The 16711-nt window shown below is 39.5% G+C and overlaps 2 protein-coding genes across 5 annotated transcripts in view; both read right to left on the bottom strand.

Annotated features, from left to right (window-relative positions):
• Positions 1–301: 301 nt before the first annotated feature.
• C5H9orf40 (chromosome 5 C9orf40 homolog) lies at positions 302–8313 on the bottom strand. Of its 2 annotated transcripts, XR_006281735.1 has the most exons (3): positions 7693–8313; positions 7212–7390; positions 1592–1730 (listed from the first exon to the last, which is right to left on the bottom strand). XR_006281735.1 is itself a non-coding variant. In XM_043515326.1 (2 exons), the coding sequence occupies exons 1-2, from the start codon at positions 8026–8028 to the stop codon at positions 1572–1574; spliced, it is 495 nt and encodes a 164-aa protein (XP_043371261.1). In that variant the 5' UTR covers positions 8029–8121; the 3' UTR covers positions 302–1571. The 2 variants fall into 2 exon arrangements, 1 of the variants encoding a protein (XP_043371261.1); XM_043515326.1 differs by lacking the exon at positions 7212–7390 and having other exon boundaries at positions 302–1730; positions 7693–8121.
• Positions 8314–11178: 2865 nt separating this feature from the next.
• LOC119855781 (carnosine N-methyltransferase) overlaps positions 11179–16711 on the bottom strand; it is a 51531-nt gene continuing 45998 nt past the window's right edge. For 2 of the 3 annotated variants that reach the window (XM_043515321.1, XM_038402156.2), the window contains 4 exons: positions 15932–16110; positions 13377–13490; positions 12625–12728; positions 11179–12324 (listed from right to left, as the gene is read on the bottom strand). In XM_043515321.1, coding sequence (XP_043371256.1) covers positions 12208–12324; positions 12625–12728; positions 13377–13490; positions 15932–16110 — 514 coding nt within the window. In that variant the 3' untranslated portion in view covers positions 11179–12207. Of the gene's footprint in view, positions 12325–12611; positions 12729–13376; positions 13491–15931; positions 16111–16711 lie in introns of all 3 variants that reach the window. The other variant, XM_043515322.1, reaches the window with a different exon arrangement.

Genomic DNA, 16711 nt, shown 5'->3' with positions numbered 1-16711 from the left:
TTGTTTTGCTATAGCGCAACTGAGGTCTAGTCAAATAAAAACACCACCAACACAATCTGACAAATATCCAGAAATACTGGCCCCTTGCGTTCAAGAAGTCTATTTAGTTACGGGAACAGCAAAGAGGAACACTGAGGAGAGAACCAGGATACACTGAAGCAGCATGATAAGAAAGATTTCCAGCAAAAGCTTCATGCTATGCCCAGGTCTAGACCCTTTCTTCACCTCTGTGAGCACCACAAAAAAAATGAATTCAAGCTGCACACAGTGTAAAAACTGAAGACAAAGTACAAACACTAAAAAGGATTTTCAAAATGTTTACTAAGTAGGCCATCCAACTTAGTACTGTAAACAAACATATCCAAGCAATAACAAATTACAATTACATGAGTAACATTCTGAAGACAGAAGAAAAGTTGGGTAATTTAAATATAGTACAAAAATGCTCAAATATACATTGAAAACTTTATTGTTCTTTAACAAAGTAAGTTTTTTTAAAAATTCACCAAAAACCTTCTCAAAGCAGATATGATACCAACAAAAACATCTCATTTCCAGGATACCTGGAAACAAATCACATGAAATCGAAGTTTACCGATAAGACATGACATCTAATTTCGGACAATTATTAGTGACAAAAGTGTATCAAATAAAAAAATGAGCACTAAGGTCCCATTCCTGCAGCAGCAGCACATGAATTCAATGGGACTACATAGGTGTGAAAAATTATGTACGTGCACAAGTCTTTGCAGGACCAGGACCTAAATCACTCAACCCTGAAAAAGTGTGCCTGATCATTTCACACGGCTCTTCTTGTCATCTTTGTACATCTCAGGCAGTTCAACTCCACAAAATGCTCTAAACCTAATGACAACAAAGAATGGGAATAGCACTAACTTGAGCACATGAAAAAGAAAACAATACACCCATAAGCCACCTTCTGATTCAAGTTATCACTAGCGAGAAGGTGAAGTAACTTAGGGCAGCTCTCAGCAGAAAAGGAAATCCCACCATAGTCATTTCTGGTTTGCATAGAAATACTTGTATCTGATTTTTGTTTGTTTTTGTTCAACATCTAAAGCAAAAACATCAGAAAAGATTGTAAAGGTGGTTGTTTTGGTGTAGTTTTTTAAATAAGTGCATGATATAAAAATCTCACTTTTACGTACGTCAACTACATCCTTTCTGTTCAGGGCAGGAGGAATGTTTTGGCATTTGTCTTCTACCGGTAGTGCTCCAAGCTATTCATTTTGCTGGCTATGGAAGTCCAGAAATAAATTCTGATTTTCTACACATTGTTACACATCCATTTTTCAAATATTTCTGCCAGTACTGTGTCAATAGCCTTTTCTTCACTGTATAGGTAAATTCACCTTTCCAAGTTATTGGCAAGTGTCCAACAATGACCCTTCAATCAATGTAGACAAACCCATACTTACTTATGCAGATTGGAGTAAGTATGTTTCTGACATTTGAAAAAATAATGTTATACTTTTGTCAAAGTAGGAAAAACCTGAATACAAACAGAAACAAGCCTCCTCAAAATAGATTTGCTACAAGGAATTAATTACTCAGGTCTCCATTTCAGTCTCTATGATTTCAGTCCTGGAAGTAGTTCTTGCATTTGTCATGTTCTCCCCATCTAAGTCCAGAAGGACAGACAGATCAATAGCAGGTAATGGTGCTCTCCAGTACTGGAATGAGTTGTATTGCCAAATTTCTTCCTCATGCTTTGGAAATAAAACATAACATGTTAATGTATGGCACTGCAGTAGAAAGAAGAGAATAACCCCCTTTGCAAAAGAAACTGAGCCAAGAGATATTTCCCAAATGGTTTTAGGGTTATATATTTTACTTTCTTAAATGTTTTAAGAAAACGTAATACATTAAAAAATAATGGACAATCCTAACCAAATAATTTGCTTCTTTTTTGGCATAATTATTTAAATATTTTTGCTGAGGACTATTGTATTGTCTTTGAGTATCTTGTGTACAACCTTGTCTATTGCAGCTCACAGTTTATGCATGCAATGATATTTAAGAGGCAATGTTTCTGCACTTAAACTTTACACAAATCAAAATTGTTCATCACAAACCATCCTTTGTTGCCTCTCACAAAATATCCGAACACTATGGACAATTTCGATAAATTGAGATGTTTCTTAGCTTAAGGAACATTCAAGAACATTTCCATAAGTGCTATCAGTCACAAGAATCATAAGTATTTTCCCAGTAGAGAGCTGAATGCATCTATGGTAGATTTATTTAAAGAATGGTAGCTACAGTGAAAGCAAAATATTAGGAAAGATTTCTAATATTTTCTGTTCATTTTTTCTTTCTACATCTACATATATGTAAATACAAAGTAAAGTTAATAATGAATCTTCACCAGGATATATGATAAGCTGTGCAGATGACAACTAATAAGACTGGAACAAATTCATTACTGATTTACTCTGCAGACAGAAAAGGAGTACTTGTGGCACCTTAGAGACTAACAAATTTATTAGAGCATAAGCTTTCGTGAGCTACAGCTCACTTCATCGGATGCATTTGGTGGAAAAAACAGAGGAGAGATTTATATACACACACACAGAGAACATGAAACAATGGGTTTATCATACACACTGTAAGGAGAGTGATCACTTAAGATAAGCCATCACCAACAGCGGGGGGGGGGGGGGGGGGGGGGGAAGGAGGAAAACCTTTCATGGTGACAAGCAGGTAGGCTAATTCCAGCAGTTAACAAGAATATCAGAGGAACAGTGGGGGATGGGGTGGGAGGGAGAAATACCATGGGGAAATAGTTTTACTTTGTGTAATGACTCATCCATTCCCAGTCTCTATTCAAGCCTAAGTTAATTGTATCCAGTTTGCAAATTAATTCCAATTCAGCAGTCTCTCGTTGGAGTCTGTTTTTGAAGCTTTTTTGTTGAAGTATAGCCACTCTTAGGTCTGTGATCGAGTGACCAGAGAGATTGAAGTGTTCTCCAACTGGTTTTTGAATGTTATAATTCTTGACATCTGATTTGTGTCCATTCATTCTTTTACGTAGAGACTGTCCAGTTTGGCCAATGTACATGGCAGAGGGGCATTGCTGGCACATGATGGCATATATCACATTGGTAGATGCGCAGGTGAACGAGCCTTCAACAAAAAAGCTTCAAAAACAGACTCCAACGAGAGACTGCTGAATTGGAATTAATTTGCAAACTGGATACAATTAACTTAGGCTTGAATAGAGACTGGGAATGGATGAGTCATTACACAAAGTAAAACTATTTCCCCATGGTATTTCTCCCTCCCACCCCACCCCCCACTGTTCCTCTGATATTCTTAAAAAGAAAAGGAGTACTTGTGGCACCTTATGTTAACTGCTGGAATTAGCCTACCTGCTTGTCACCATGAAAGGTTTTCCTCCTCCCCCCCCCCCCCCCCGCTGTGGGTGATGGCTTATCTTAAGTGATCACTCTCCTTACAGTGTGTATGATAAACCCATTGTTTCATGTTCTCTGTGTGTGTGTATATAAATCTCTCCTCTGTTTTTTCCACCCAATGCATCCGATGAAGTGAGCTGTAGCTCACGAAAGCTTATGCTCTAATAAATTTGTTAGTCTCTAAGGTGCCACAAGTACTCCTTTTCTTTTTGCGAATACAGACTAACACGGCTGCTACTCTGAAACTCTGCAGACAGATTTGTTACTAAACTGCTTTTTCCTCCTTCTGCTGGCAAATCTTCTATCTGTTTTTAGCCAGAGATCATTACTCAAATAAGCAGCACTAAAGTTAATGGAGTGAGACACTCCAAGCAAAGACTGTTTCTGTTGAAGAAACACAGACCATAAAAAGGGAACATAAGTAAACCTCCAAGTCATCCATTGTGGAATATATAAAATATTTGTTATGTATAAAAGTTGCTCTTCCAGACTCATGAATCCTTCCTACACTAAGGGACTAAGCCAAAACAATTACTCCTGTCACAACTTAAAATGACATGTATTTCTGTATAATTTTGTTTTACTGTATTGTTTCTAATACTCAGAATCTTGAAACAATTCTTTCCACTTCTATTGGAGTCTGAAATTAATATGGTATTTCTAACTACGGAATTGGCATCATTCAGTGTAGACATGGCTTTTGAATTAAAATTTTGCACCCTCTGCTGGCTCTGCAGTAGAAGAAAAAAATGTGATCAAATAATTACATAGAATTATCAGGCAGTCATTTGGTGTCATAGTATTAAGTGTTTGAACCCAACATGCAGCTTTTATGAAGATCTCTAGCCATTTTGCAAAGCCTACATCTGCATACATGTGCAAAAATGCACTATGTTTTCAGCTAACAGCACTTTATCATCATTATTATTTACTATTTGTATTACCATAGTGCCTAGGAACTCTAGTCAAGGACCAGAACACCATTATGCTAGGCACTGTAGTGCTTTACTATCACAAATTGTGTTTTTAATTTATACAAGATCTTTGGAGACAGACTAAAACAGCATAGTATGCCCATAAGTTAGATGCCTGTGCCACAAGCAGTAGGAGAATGTAGTACCATAGAGACAGAAAGGCTATTTACATTTTAATTAAAATAAAGACAAAATTACATTAATATAGAGGATTATATGCATTAAAATCTTTCAAATTTATATTTTTATATTGCATAGTATCAATGATGCAAATAAAAAGTAACGATTTACATTGCTGAAGCTTCTAGAGGCTTCAAACAAGTTAGGGTACAATTGTGCTAGGAACTGTACAACCATATAGCAGACAATCCCTGTTCCCAAGTGGTTACAATATAGGGCCCCAGTGCAAAGACCACTCATGTGCTTAACTTTAAGCATGTGTGTAAGATGATGTAGGATCAGGACCTCAGCTTATTTACCTAAAGGAAAAAATAAACATAAAGAGAAAGAGTCCCTTTGTATCATGCACAACCTAGACTGCCAAAGAAAAGATAACTTCAGACCACAAAAGATCGCTGCAAGTGCCAAACGCTAGCAAAAAGAATGTGTGGGAAGGGTAAGATCTTTTGTATAACCTTGGAATATTTTCAAAACAGGCCTTTGAAAACCACTTGTCAAGGGTAAGCGGAAAGCCTAAAGGCCTTAAACCATCAACATCTACAGAATTTAATCTTTCGTTTTAAAAGACTGATTATTCTAACTCCACCAGTACAAAGATAAACTCCCAAATGAGATAAACGATGCTGTCTTCTTGAGCCTGCAAACAGTCAGCTCTAGGACAAATGCAGTTATTCACAGCTTTGCCAATCAGCAGCATGAAATTAAAAAAGATTCCGGTCCGTTTTGCTACTGTTATTATGACATCTATAGAAAGCAATAAAATTGTGAATAATGTCAATTTCATTATGCGGCTGTTTGGGAGAGCTATGAGCACTAGAAACATCAATGATAGACTTAGTGGTTTGCTGAACCCCTAACAAACAGGTTAGAGGGGTAGAGTAATCAAGTAGCTCTGTTATCAGAAAACTCCACTTCTTCAGGAGTGTGTACATCTGATAAATTTGAAACTAGAGGATATCAAAAAAGAAGCACCCTAAGCAGAGTTTACAGAAACTAGTAAATTTGTCAAGACTTATTTGTCAACATATAGCCCAAAAGATACTTTAAAAACAGAAATTTAAAAATCTTTCTGCAGAATTATTTTCAGCAAGTTGTATCTATCTCCTTAGTAAGACAGAACAAGGTATGTTTACAGTCTTCTATACAGGAAAAAAGGTTTACATCATTACAATTAGTAATTACAATTACCCTGACTTAAGGTAAAAACAGAGATAAATAATGAACTCAACATTTCCAATACAAATCCTTAAACCAACTTGTGCTATCAAAATACTCAATGGAGGAAGGAGTCTGTCTTTTCTCCTTCCAAACAGGGATATGTTCTTGAATGAAGCATGGCCTAGTATGGGTTTTCCATTGGATTTGAAAAATCCTTCCTCACTTCATTTTTGGGATAATTCTACAAATTTCATATGTACATTTCTGACCATGAGGAAAAGAAAGAGGAGCAGGAGAAGAGAACATGATACTGTATGTGGAAAGCAGAAAGCCCAACACAGCTGTCAGTTGAACATAGTTATGTCTTCAAGGACCCAGATTTTAAAAAATGGGTACCTAAAACTAGGGTCTTAAGTCTATAATCGGTCAGATTTTCAAAAATACTAAGTCTCCAAGAACACCCCATTAATTTGGTCAAGGCTTCTATTTTCAGTTAAAACAGCTAAGTTGGCAGGGAGATGAACTAATAGATCTTTTCTACCCCAGCTTCTATAACTTATACTTGGGGAGGAGGTTTTACAGTTGTTTTATTCAGGAATTTCCTTCAACAAAAGTTAAGTGTTGTAGAATTCTTGCCTATCATTGCCAGTTAGTTTTATTTTGAAAATATGCATTTATTTTTCTGCCTCACAACAGGTTTAAAGATGTGCAACACATTAGAAGTATGTACTTTTCCCCTATAATATTGAATATAATGGGCAGTATCACAGATCTGCAAATTTTACTTTTATAATAATAATAATAATAATTGAACTGATACTTATTTGTGACAAATTCCCACTGGACCAGTTGCTTCAAGTGGGTCACTCTGGCAGCACTGCAAAGAACAGCTGTGCCAGGGAAAAATTTCAATGAAAAATTTGTCTCTGAGAAACCTGAACTCTGTGGATTTAATAATCTAGAAACAATGTCAGCCATTAACATGGAATCCTCCTTGTATGTATTCCAATGGTGAAGTGAAGTCAAACTAAACTGTCATGTGTTCAGGAAAAGTTCAGTTTTACGTTCTGCCTGGAGAACGAGTACTACAGAGAGGAGAGTGGTGATAGTGGAACACTACAAGGACTTGTGAGATGAAAGACCCCTGAAGGAGGCATGTGTAACCCATGGAAGACTCCATTTACAGGAGGCACAAGCTACACAGAAAACTTAGAAATACGGAGTAAAGTATCTTATCTAGTTTAAAATTCAAGTGAAGTCTGTGCACTGTGTTAAACCAGTAAGTTTTGTGCAGCGGCGGTGGAACAATTTGTATAGTGGGGCTGCTGAGAGCCATTGAACCTAACTGTAAACCATGCATGGAAACTACTTCAAGCACCTACGGTTTTGTGGTTAGAGACTGATGCAAATAACCTTTATATATTGCCCAGCGGAAGAATCATCCATGTAGGAAAACACTCACTTGATCCAGCTACAAAAGATGTTTTGTTAAAAAGCAGAGATGATCATGCTCAACCTTCAAACAAGATTTCCACAGAAGTAGCTGGGAGGAACAGCTGTATCTGGACAGCGAACAACCCCCAGGTGTTTCAGATAAGCCCAACGCTTGTTTGGCCATACCCCGTGAATGGCAAGTGCCTTCTGTAGCCACAAAAGAGAGTTTGTTGGGAAGAGAGCAGCTAGGGAGGGGCAGGGGGGGAAGAGGGCCACGCTGGGCTTTCTGCACTGACTTTACCGGGCTGTTACCCACGCGGGACACCCCCAGCGGAGCTATGTGTGTCCGAGTCTCTCCCACCCCGCCTTTCCCCTCAGCGCCTCCAGCGCCTGGCACAGGGGCCCTGAACCGCCGGAACCAAGCCCGGTCTGCAGGCTAGGACCCCCTCGAAGCCCTAACAGCCGATCCACCCCCATCAGCATGACCTCTCCGCCGCCCCGGCCTTTACCTCCTCGGGTCCCCGCTCTTCCCCCAGAGGATCCAGGCCGCCTGCCCGCACCGCCTGTTCCGGCCGGGGCCCTACGTCCCCCCCGCGCTGCTGCCGCCTCCTCCCTCCCGGGCTGGCGGGGTCTCCGGGCTCCCTCCCGGGCCTGTTGCCTCTGAGCCCAGGCCGCTTCCCCGGAGGCGCCTCGGTCTCCTCCAGTTTCCGCTTCTTGCCGGGGCTCCGCAGCTCGGGGCCGTCCCGCAGGCGCCTCCCGGGCACGCGGAGCAACGGAGGCGGTTCGGGCAGACAACGCTTCCAGGGCACGTGACACACTAACGGCTCCGCGTGCCGCTTGGCCATCAGCGGGCTGAGCGCGAGCTGCGGTAGCTCCGCAGCGCGCGCGGCCGCAAGCACCTCTCTCCCAGCGGGCGGGACGGGGCGAGGTGCGCATGCGGCTTACGGGGGGGGGGGGGAAGAGCTGGTGTCCTTCCCTCCCCTTCCGCGTCTCGTAGTGCCCTCTAGGGGGCGTGCGCATGCAGCCAGCTCTCTCGCTGCGCGGTGGGGTGGGCTGGAAGCCGCCATCTCCACACCAGTGCGGGGGGGGGAAGACTAGACACTGCCACGAGTTCTGGCTGTTACCGCGTGAACCTCTTGCCCGGCAGGTCACTTATCTATGTCACCCCGTCCCGCGCCTTTCTTGGTTGAGCTGCTCGCTTCGGAACTCTCTCTTGTAGCTACCCAGGGTTGGAGCGGGGCCACGAGGCTGCACAGCCTCACTAACCACCTGTAATTTGCCAGGCTCCAGCGGTTTAGGACCCAGGTTATAAACTAGAGATTTAATGCCGCTCGGGACAGAGGAGCTACGTTTCAGCCCCTGTATTTATCTTGGCCCACCTACAATTCACCACAAGGGGCCAGCTGGGGGTATACCAAAGTCACAGGAAGAGGGATTTAGTACATCCCTGCTTAGGGGCATAGCTCTGGGGATGAGGATGTGGATTCACCTCGGTGCAGCTTTATCCCATTACAAACGTTGCTGTCGCTTTAGCACAGCTACGTTCCAGGTCTAGGACTGAGACTTTTTTTGGGCTTTGGATGCAAGCTGATATTTCTAGTAATGATTATCTAAATAAAATCAGTAACCCACAGTGTGCAGACAGCTAGAGAAAAGATGCAGACTGAAAAAAGGGCAGAAGTGACAGGCCAATAATATAGGGGTAAAGGGACTGTATGATCAACATTTACCCTAACTGTACCTTATTTCAATAAATTTAAAAATACAAAAGGCTTTTTGAAAGTATCTATCTATCTATAAAGGATTAAAGTAGATTGTACACACACACACAAAGAGCCACAGGAGACCATCAGGTGCCTTCTAAAGGCATCAAGTTTATTTATTTCCCTTAATAGCAGCATCTAAACTTTCACCAGGCTTTACTTAAGATTGGACTAATTTATTTTTATTAAAAAGGCAAAAATCTGGTTCCTTTTAGAAAGTTCAGACTACCAGCAAGTAAACCTTTACTGAAACTGCTGTTAGTCCAATATTTTTTCTGGCTAGGGATTGGAACAGAACAGTTTTTTAAAATGTGCAAGCATTATGCTCCTAGACAGCATTTAAAATAGTAAATGCTTTTTTGCCCATGTGAACTTTAAAATTGTACTTTCAATTAAAGCAAAATTGGAAGCGTAAAATATCTGCCTTAAAAACAGAAAGCGAAAAATGACCTTATCAATGCCAAGAAAAAGTGACCACAGCTAGATGAGCGAGAGTGAGTTTAAAATACCATAAATTTTAAAATCTATTATCCATGGAAAAGGCTTGATTCCCTACCATACCTTTTTTTTTTGCTTTTAAAAGGATTTTCAAAGGGGATGATAGTGTAGCTAAATTAACCATTAGATTAAGGTAAAGAGAACAACACAATTAATTTGATCCTTCCTCTAAACACAAGCCATTTAATAATTATTCTCATAGAAAATATTTATATAACTTCAAAATACAAAAATGATTGTATGAAACTACAATCTGGATTAATATCTATCTAATTTACTTTAGTAGGCAATTTACTTAGAACAAGGAAACATAATATTAGAGGTAGATTTAAAGTACCAAGGGTAAATTGCCTTAAAGGTCCAACCAAGTATCCAACAATTAACCCAGGTATGCTGAAACAAATATAGAAGTTGTTGCTAACAGCCAGAGGCAACTATGGGGCAGGCACCCGGGGTCACGTACCCCCAAGATTTCTACCAGGGTTCACACCAAAAGGTCAGAAATATGAGGATTGCTACAGAGGCAACTCATAACTTTTTATATTGTTGGGGCACAATTTAATGGTTCTGAAGCGAATCCTGGCAGCAGAGGCAACATGTGCAGGTGGGAGGGCATGCTATATGGTCTAACAGGCACTTGTTGAGCCTTCTTCAGTGCAATTCAAAGCACTTCCCAGGTCAAAGCCAGCTCCCTGCCCTCCGTCCAGCCCCACCTTTGGCCATACACTCCCAGTGCAGCCTGGCCTTTGGCCACAGGATCCCAGCTCCCTGGATTCTATTCCTGGCTCTGTGATGGACTTTGAGAGCTAGGACAAGGCAGCTGGGACCAGTTCTCAGAGCTGCAGGTGCAGCCCCTGCACACGCACACACATGCCTGCACAACTGCATGAGGTTAAATGCAAGTCCTCCCCCTCTGTATAATGAGGGATCCCCACCTCACTCCCAGCAGTGCAATGCAGCTTTGAGACACTGCTTGAGCATAGCAAGCTGATTGCTGCTCTAGACATGCCCTGTGAGCCAACCTCAGAGCCGATCCACATTGCACTGAGACCTCCAGATTTCTGCCAGCCTGGGGGTAGCTTTGAATGACCTTTGGTCCTTGGGCAGTGCCCCTCCATCTGTCCCCTATCTTCAGCAGGTAGCTTACACTGTCTGGAGCGGGCTGAGCCCCTATGCTCAGCCAAGGGCACATACAGGAGGCTGCCCTACCTGGCTGCTGCTGCTGTGCAAAAGAGCAGGCGGTGCCATTTGCAGGCAAGGGAAGGAGCCAGGATCCCTCACCCTTACTCTCAGTAGGCTAGGGTTTGGTGTCTTCTCCTCCTCTGTGCCAGATTCCAACCACCTCTGCAGGTTCCCTGGGCTAGTGCACAATGCCCCCTTAACTCCTTCGTGCCTGTGCTGCAGCTGGGGAATAGGAGGTGACTAGTTTATGTCAAAAGGCAGCAGCAGCCTTGAGGCAGTAGCTGCCTTTTCATCATGGGAAGGGACGGAGCTGCTTTCAGCAGCAGGTGTGAGGAGGGGGTAAGGGATGAGCTCTGCAAAGACATAGGTCAGGAGAAGCTCCTGCGCAAGGCAAAGGAGCTTCACATAGGATGTGCTTAATTTTAAATTTAATGACTCCCCATTATTACAGCACAGCTCTACACTCTGGGCACAGTTGTCCCAACCGTGTAAACTGCTTTCTAAAAAGAAAGAAAGTAGCAGGATTTTTCTATTGTCTAGTAATCCTTAAAATAAATGCTTCAAACACTTTATTTAAGCAACAGATAAGTTACACTGATAAACTTCAAATGGGCAAAGTGAGAGTGCAGTTCCTGCATTAGCAGAGCAAGTCTTATTTCCATTTCAAGGTTAATTTACTCCCGCTCCTTTGTGACATGATGCTTTGCTTCACTCCGTACTATGATTTCATAAACCAATATTCAAATTACCAAAGCCAACAAACTATTAGAATAGATTGCTAAGCTTAACATGGCCAGAAAATTAAAATATTTTAGATATTCTTAAATTATAGCTTTTGTTTCTATTTTCAGTCTTACAGAAAATGGTCCCGGGAGTGCTAAGTCACAATGAATGCAGCTTTCAAGATACATTTTAGCACTGTTCAATAATTTCAGATTTTGTAAATTTTCTATTTTTAAATTGATGTTAAGAAATCCTTCTCTAAACTGTGGCTCAGCTTGTATCATACCTCTAAACATTCATAAAGCCACAAGGAAAAATGAAAACAATTAGAATTTTGTATAAAAACTGAGGCAGAATACACAAACATTTTTGTTTTAAGCCTCAGATCAAAAGTGGAAATAATATTCCCAGTTCTGATATCAAACATAGAATTGTACATCCTTTCCAACAGATCCTGAGAGCTGTAGATTGTGCATGTTACAGACAGCTGCAGATAAAAGGGATATTATTTTGGATTTCAGTATTGTTGAATAATGATTAAACCAGCCTTATCAAGACAACCTCATGGCAGACATAAAACCAGGACTTTTATACTTATGAAAAATGGGATGTTTTTATGGATTCTGATGAATGTGGGCAGTGTATCTGTACATTTTCTTCCATTTTCACTAGTACAGTACAAATATGCATGGCACAGTATATATCTGGATAGCAATACAGGTATTAAGAAAATAGACACTCTCAAATTCCTGTTAAGAATAAACAAGGCACCACTGATTTGAGGTTGTATCCAGTCATTACCTAGTCCATTGTGTGTTGTAAATTTTAGCATTATCTCCAGCATTTTTTCTGAAGAATCTATTTGAAACACTGCAACTCTGGTTTCCTAACCACAAACAACACACATTCATAGTAGTATTTCATCATGGATAGTTCATTCACAGTGTATGTTGACAATACAGATTCTTTCTCCACCTGAAAATAAAAATTGAAGTTTTCAGAATATTTTCTGAAATTGCACCTGAAGCAATTCCCTCCAAAATTTGTATTTCTCCTCTGAACAGGCATCACTGTTACGTATTTACAGTCAGTGTTATTTGCCCTTTAATGAATTAAAAACCAGACAGCTTAAATATAACTACAATTGGCAACATAAACATGTAAGCATCTTAAAAGTTAAAAATCTATATTAAACATTTAAAGGTAAAGCTCTAATATGTATAGTTTTGGTTGACACATCTACTCCAATAAGTATTACTCACAATCTATCCGTACCTCTAGATGGAATCCATACTGTAATATAACATTTTTTATATCCTCATAACTCAATTCTATAGAAAGTTCATTTGCCAAGTTCTCAAAGTGGTAAAGGAGAGGACCTAGAATACAAAGATAAAGGGATTCAGTAACACTAATACCAATTTTATTGTCAGAAGTACACTTTTATCTAAAGTCAACTCTATAGCATTTCGGACAAGTATTAAGTCAACAAATAAAAAGTATGACACACTGAGCTGTAAAAATAAACTGATAGTAAGTAGAGCTAGCTGACAGTGGTGCCTGTAATTAGGTTGTCTACCATTTTCCATTATTAGCCCATTTTCAGTTGCTTTACCAAAGTAAAGTTTCAGTAACAAATGGTTCAGCCATCTGAGAGAACATGATTGGAGGGAAAATGCATTGTTTTGCCAATGTTAAAAGAAAAGGTTAAAGAATTTAAGAAACTGAGCACCTCAGTGCTTTGGAGTATGGATGTGACACTTTGAAGGGTGCAGTCCTCAGGACAGGGAGATGTATTTTGTTTCCTTATGAAAATTCACTCATAAAAATTTGGCTGAATTATAAGTAACTGAAAATCACTGTTGACACATGCTCAGAGGCTTGAGAGAATGAGGTAGCTAAAAATGCTGAAGATTCCATGGCTATGAATGCTGAGCAGAACTTCCCCTGCAACTGCTCCTCCCACTCTACAGGGCCATTGGTCATGCCAGGCAATAGAAGTGAGAGCAAGATGATGAACAATTTACCTAAATTTATCCATATTCCTCCTGGTTTGAGAATTTTCCATATTGTATCAATGTAATCAATGACATTATGTGCTGTGTCTATGAAGAAGCAGGTTGCTATGCAGTCCCACATATCTGTACAAAGAAAATATATTATTGAGTGCACATGATCAGTTTCAACATCAATCCTCTGTGCAAGACTTCAGAGTTGGCTTGTATTTAGCATTTAGTATCAGAATATATAGGTATTTAGTCACACCTAAGATCAGCTTTAGCTAACAGTAAAGAGAATGGCTCCAAGTTAAATATTTCCTGACATTTTATTGAAAGGAAACCAGTAATACTGTATTACTGTAAAAGCTGGACAATAAAGGTATGCCTACACTGCAATTAAAAACCCTGGGCTGGCCCCTAACAGCTGACACGGGCTCAGACTGCTTAATTGTGGGGTAGACATTTGGGGTCAGGCTGCAGACAGAGGTCTGGGACCCTCCTTCCTTGCATCTACTAGTGTCTGGGCTCCAGCCCAAGCCTGAACATCTATAACACACTTAAACAGACCCTTACCCTGAGCCCTGCCAGCACTGGGTTTTTAATTGCACTTTAGATCAGAGGTTCTCAAACTGAGGGGCAGAATGCATTTAGGGGAAGGGGGGCGAGAAGCTTTATGAAAAAAAACAAACAAAAAAAAAGAAACACTTACTGTGGACATTTTACCCACAGCAATGAATAACTAGAGCAAAGCGGAATCCTCTGCGCATATCAGGTCTTCAGATGACACCGTGCATTTGACTCTACATGGGGCTGCACATTTTGATAGATTTCCATTAAGCTTGCACGGTATTACACAAAGTTGTTGCCATTTGTACATTAATCTGTCTGCTACAATGCGGTGTGTACATTTAACTGTAAGCAGAGACCACAACTACAGTTTTGCTTTTGGTCTTATTACAATGGATCACTGGCTCATTCATGCCACCGGGGGCCGGGGAGACAAGCAAAAAACAAAGAAGCTGAAACTGATTCAAGTGAAGCACCGCTTTCACATACATGGGTATATGTACTTGTGTGGCGGGAACAGGGATGCAAAACTATTACAGATACAAAGAAGGGGGACACAATCAAATAAGTTTGAGAACCACTGGTGTATACGTACCCTTAGGGCCAGATTTCCATTAAGCAAGGCTCAAAAGCTGATACTTCAATTTAATTCATTGATTTTACACACAACTGTTTAAGCATGGATACCACAACTGTGTACACAAAAGCAGGAAATCAAAAATGTACCTGGACTCTGGGCCTCTTCAGCACTTTTAAAATACAGAACAGAAGGCTGCCCATCATCAAAATATTTGGTGATTTCACTTTGAAATATCTTTATCCAAAACCACACATTTCTACACTTATTTTGTATTTTCTATTGTATTTAACCTTTTCTTTAAATTAATGCTTTGCATAGATACAAGGAAAGTCTTTTAAAGTGCAGATTTCCTTTTTCCATCTACCCATATTCTCTTAAGTTATGAAAGGTTAGGCCCTGTTACCTTCAAATAAATATTTTTTAAAAAACATTTATTTTTAGATTTATTTCTGACTTATACCAGCCTTCATTCCCTGGTTTGAGCTACAAACATCTGAGCAGTAGCAGGGGGCTGAGACTACAAGCCACTATGCCTGTGGAAAAAGACATTACTTCTTCTTAAGAAACCAGCGTTTAGCAGGGCAAAGGTCTAAAAAACGGCAAGCCAAAAACTTGCTAGCTCAAGGAGAATAACTGTGGGTTCAGACACGGATGCCAAGTGCAAGGAAAGAAAAGCACCAGCTGGTTATTTAGTATTTTGTATAGACAAGTAACCTCCAGATAAAAGAAAGAAATCCATCATCACTTCCAGTCTTACTAGTACTAGGAACTGAGGTGGAAAATATTTAAGTACAGTTCTCTTCTGTACATGAAACGGGAGAAAAAGTACCTCATCAGTTGCAACAAAAATTATTTGTCCAGACAGATTTCACAAGTGACAATAAGGATGTTTGTGTTGACAGGAACATAGTAATCCTTGAAATACTGGTCATTGATAGTTAATGAATATCTATTCGTTTTATTTGTAAATAAATTGTTTTAGTAATAATTTGCTATGTTGTCTATTTTTAAACCAACAATAAATAATTAGACTTCACTTCATTTATATCCATGTAAAGCATATGATGTTTATATTGTGCATTTCTTTAACATCAATCATTCGTCTAATTCAAGGAAAAGAAAATAGGCATGAAAGATCAGTGTTGGAAGTTGTCCAAGATATCACTGTTCTCATTAAAAGAACAGAGCATATATAACCCTAAAAACAAGGATACAATTTAGACACTTAAATATGCTAGAGCACACATATAATTTTTGCTTCTTTCAATTCAACTCATTTTGGTTGAGAGGAATCTAGTTGTAATATACAACTTTAGTGCCTACTTTAATGATCCAAGCCATAATCTGGTTTTAATTTTAACTAGAATTCTGTTCTTCCATACTGGGTATATATCTAGTGTGTTCATGAATTCTGACCTCTAATTTCTCTACTTACTGCACTCTGAGTAAATTTCTTGAAAATCCCCTGCTGTCATAGAAAAGTTTGCACCAGAAGGAAGACTGTGGGGGTCAACATCAGGGAAATAAACTGGTCGTATCTGATCAGCAGATCTCCTGTTATTGCTAAACTGATGAATCCAGGGATAAAGTTTATGAGAGTTAATTTCTGAGCATCTGCAAAATATGAAAGTCAGAACGATTCAGTTTCAACTAACTGCTCACGTATTACTTAGAAAATTAGGTGTTTTGCAATAAAATTGGTAAGTATAAAATGATTTGATTTTCAACAATATATATGATGAATTTAGTTGCTAATCTGGATGTTATAAAGTATTTCTGTAGGATTTTACTTAGGTTATTATTCCAACTTCTTCAAGACAAATAAAACACACCAAGTTTTACTGAAGGGGGGGTGGTGTTCTTTTTGCTTCCTGTATTTCAACCATGTTTTATATATAGCTTAAAAGAAAACCAATAGTGTAGTTCTTTCTGTAAGATGAGTGAAAATTGCCATTATATATGTTCAGTTGTGCTAAACCATTAGAATTCCCATTTGTTTTTGTCATGGAAGAGTGTACTTGTTTATTTTATAAATAAAGAGAAGAGTGATGACTTAAGTCCTTTCTTATTTTTATATTTTCCTAAGAATACCTATTTTCATTCTAGATTCTTGCTGAGTTGCCTTTCTTGAGTCAGAATAAAAGAGACTTTGCAATACTGCAAAGTAAAAACATTTTTCTGAAACCGTCATTCTTTAAACAAAAATACGTATTTA

This window comes from Dermochelys coriacea, chromosome 5 (assembly GCF_009764565.3).
Source record: "Dermochelys coriacea isolate rDerCor1 chromosome 5, rDerCor1.pri.v4, whole genome shotgun sequence".
NCBI classification, from domain to species: Eukaryota; Metazoa; Chordata; order Testudines; family Dermochelyidae; genus Dermochelys; species Dermochelys coriacea.
Note: the sequence above shows the minus strand (reverse complement) of the source record. Positions and strands in the feature narration are given on the sequence as shown.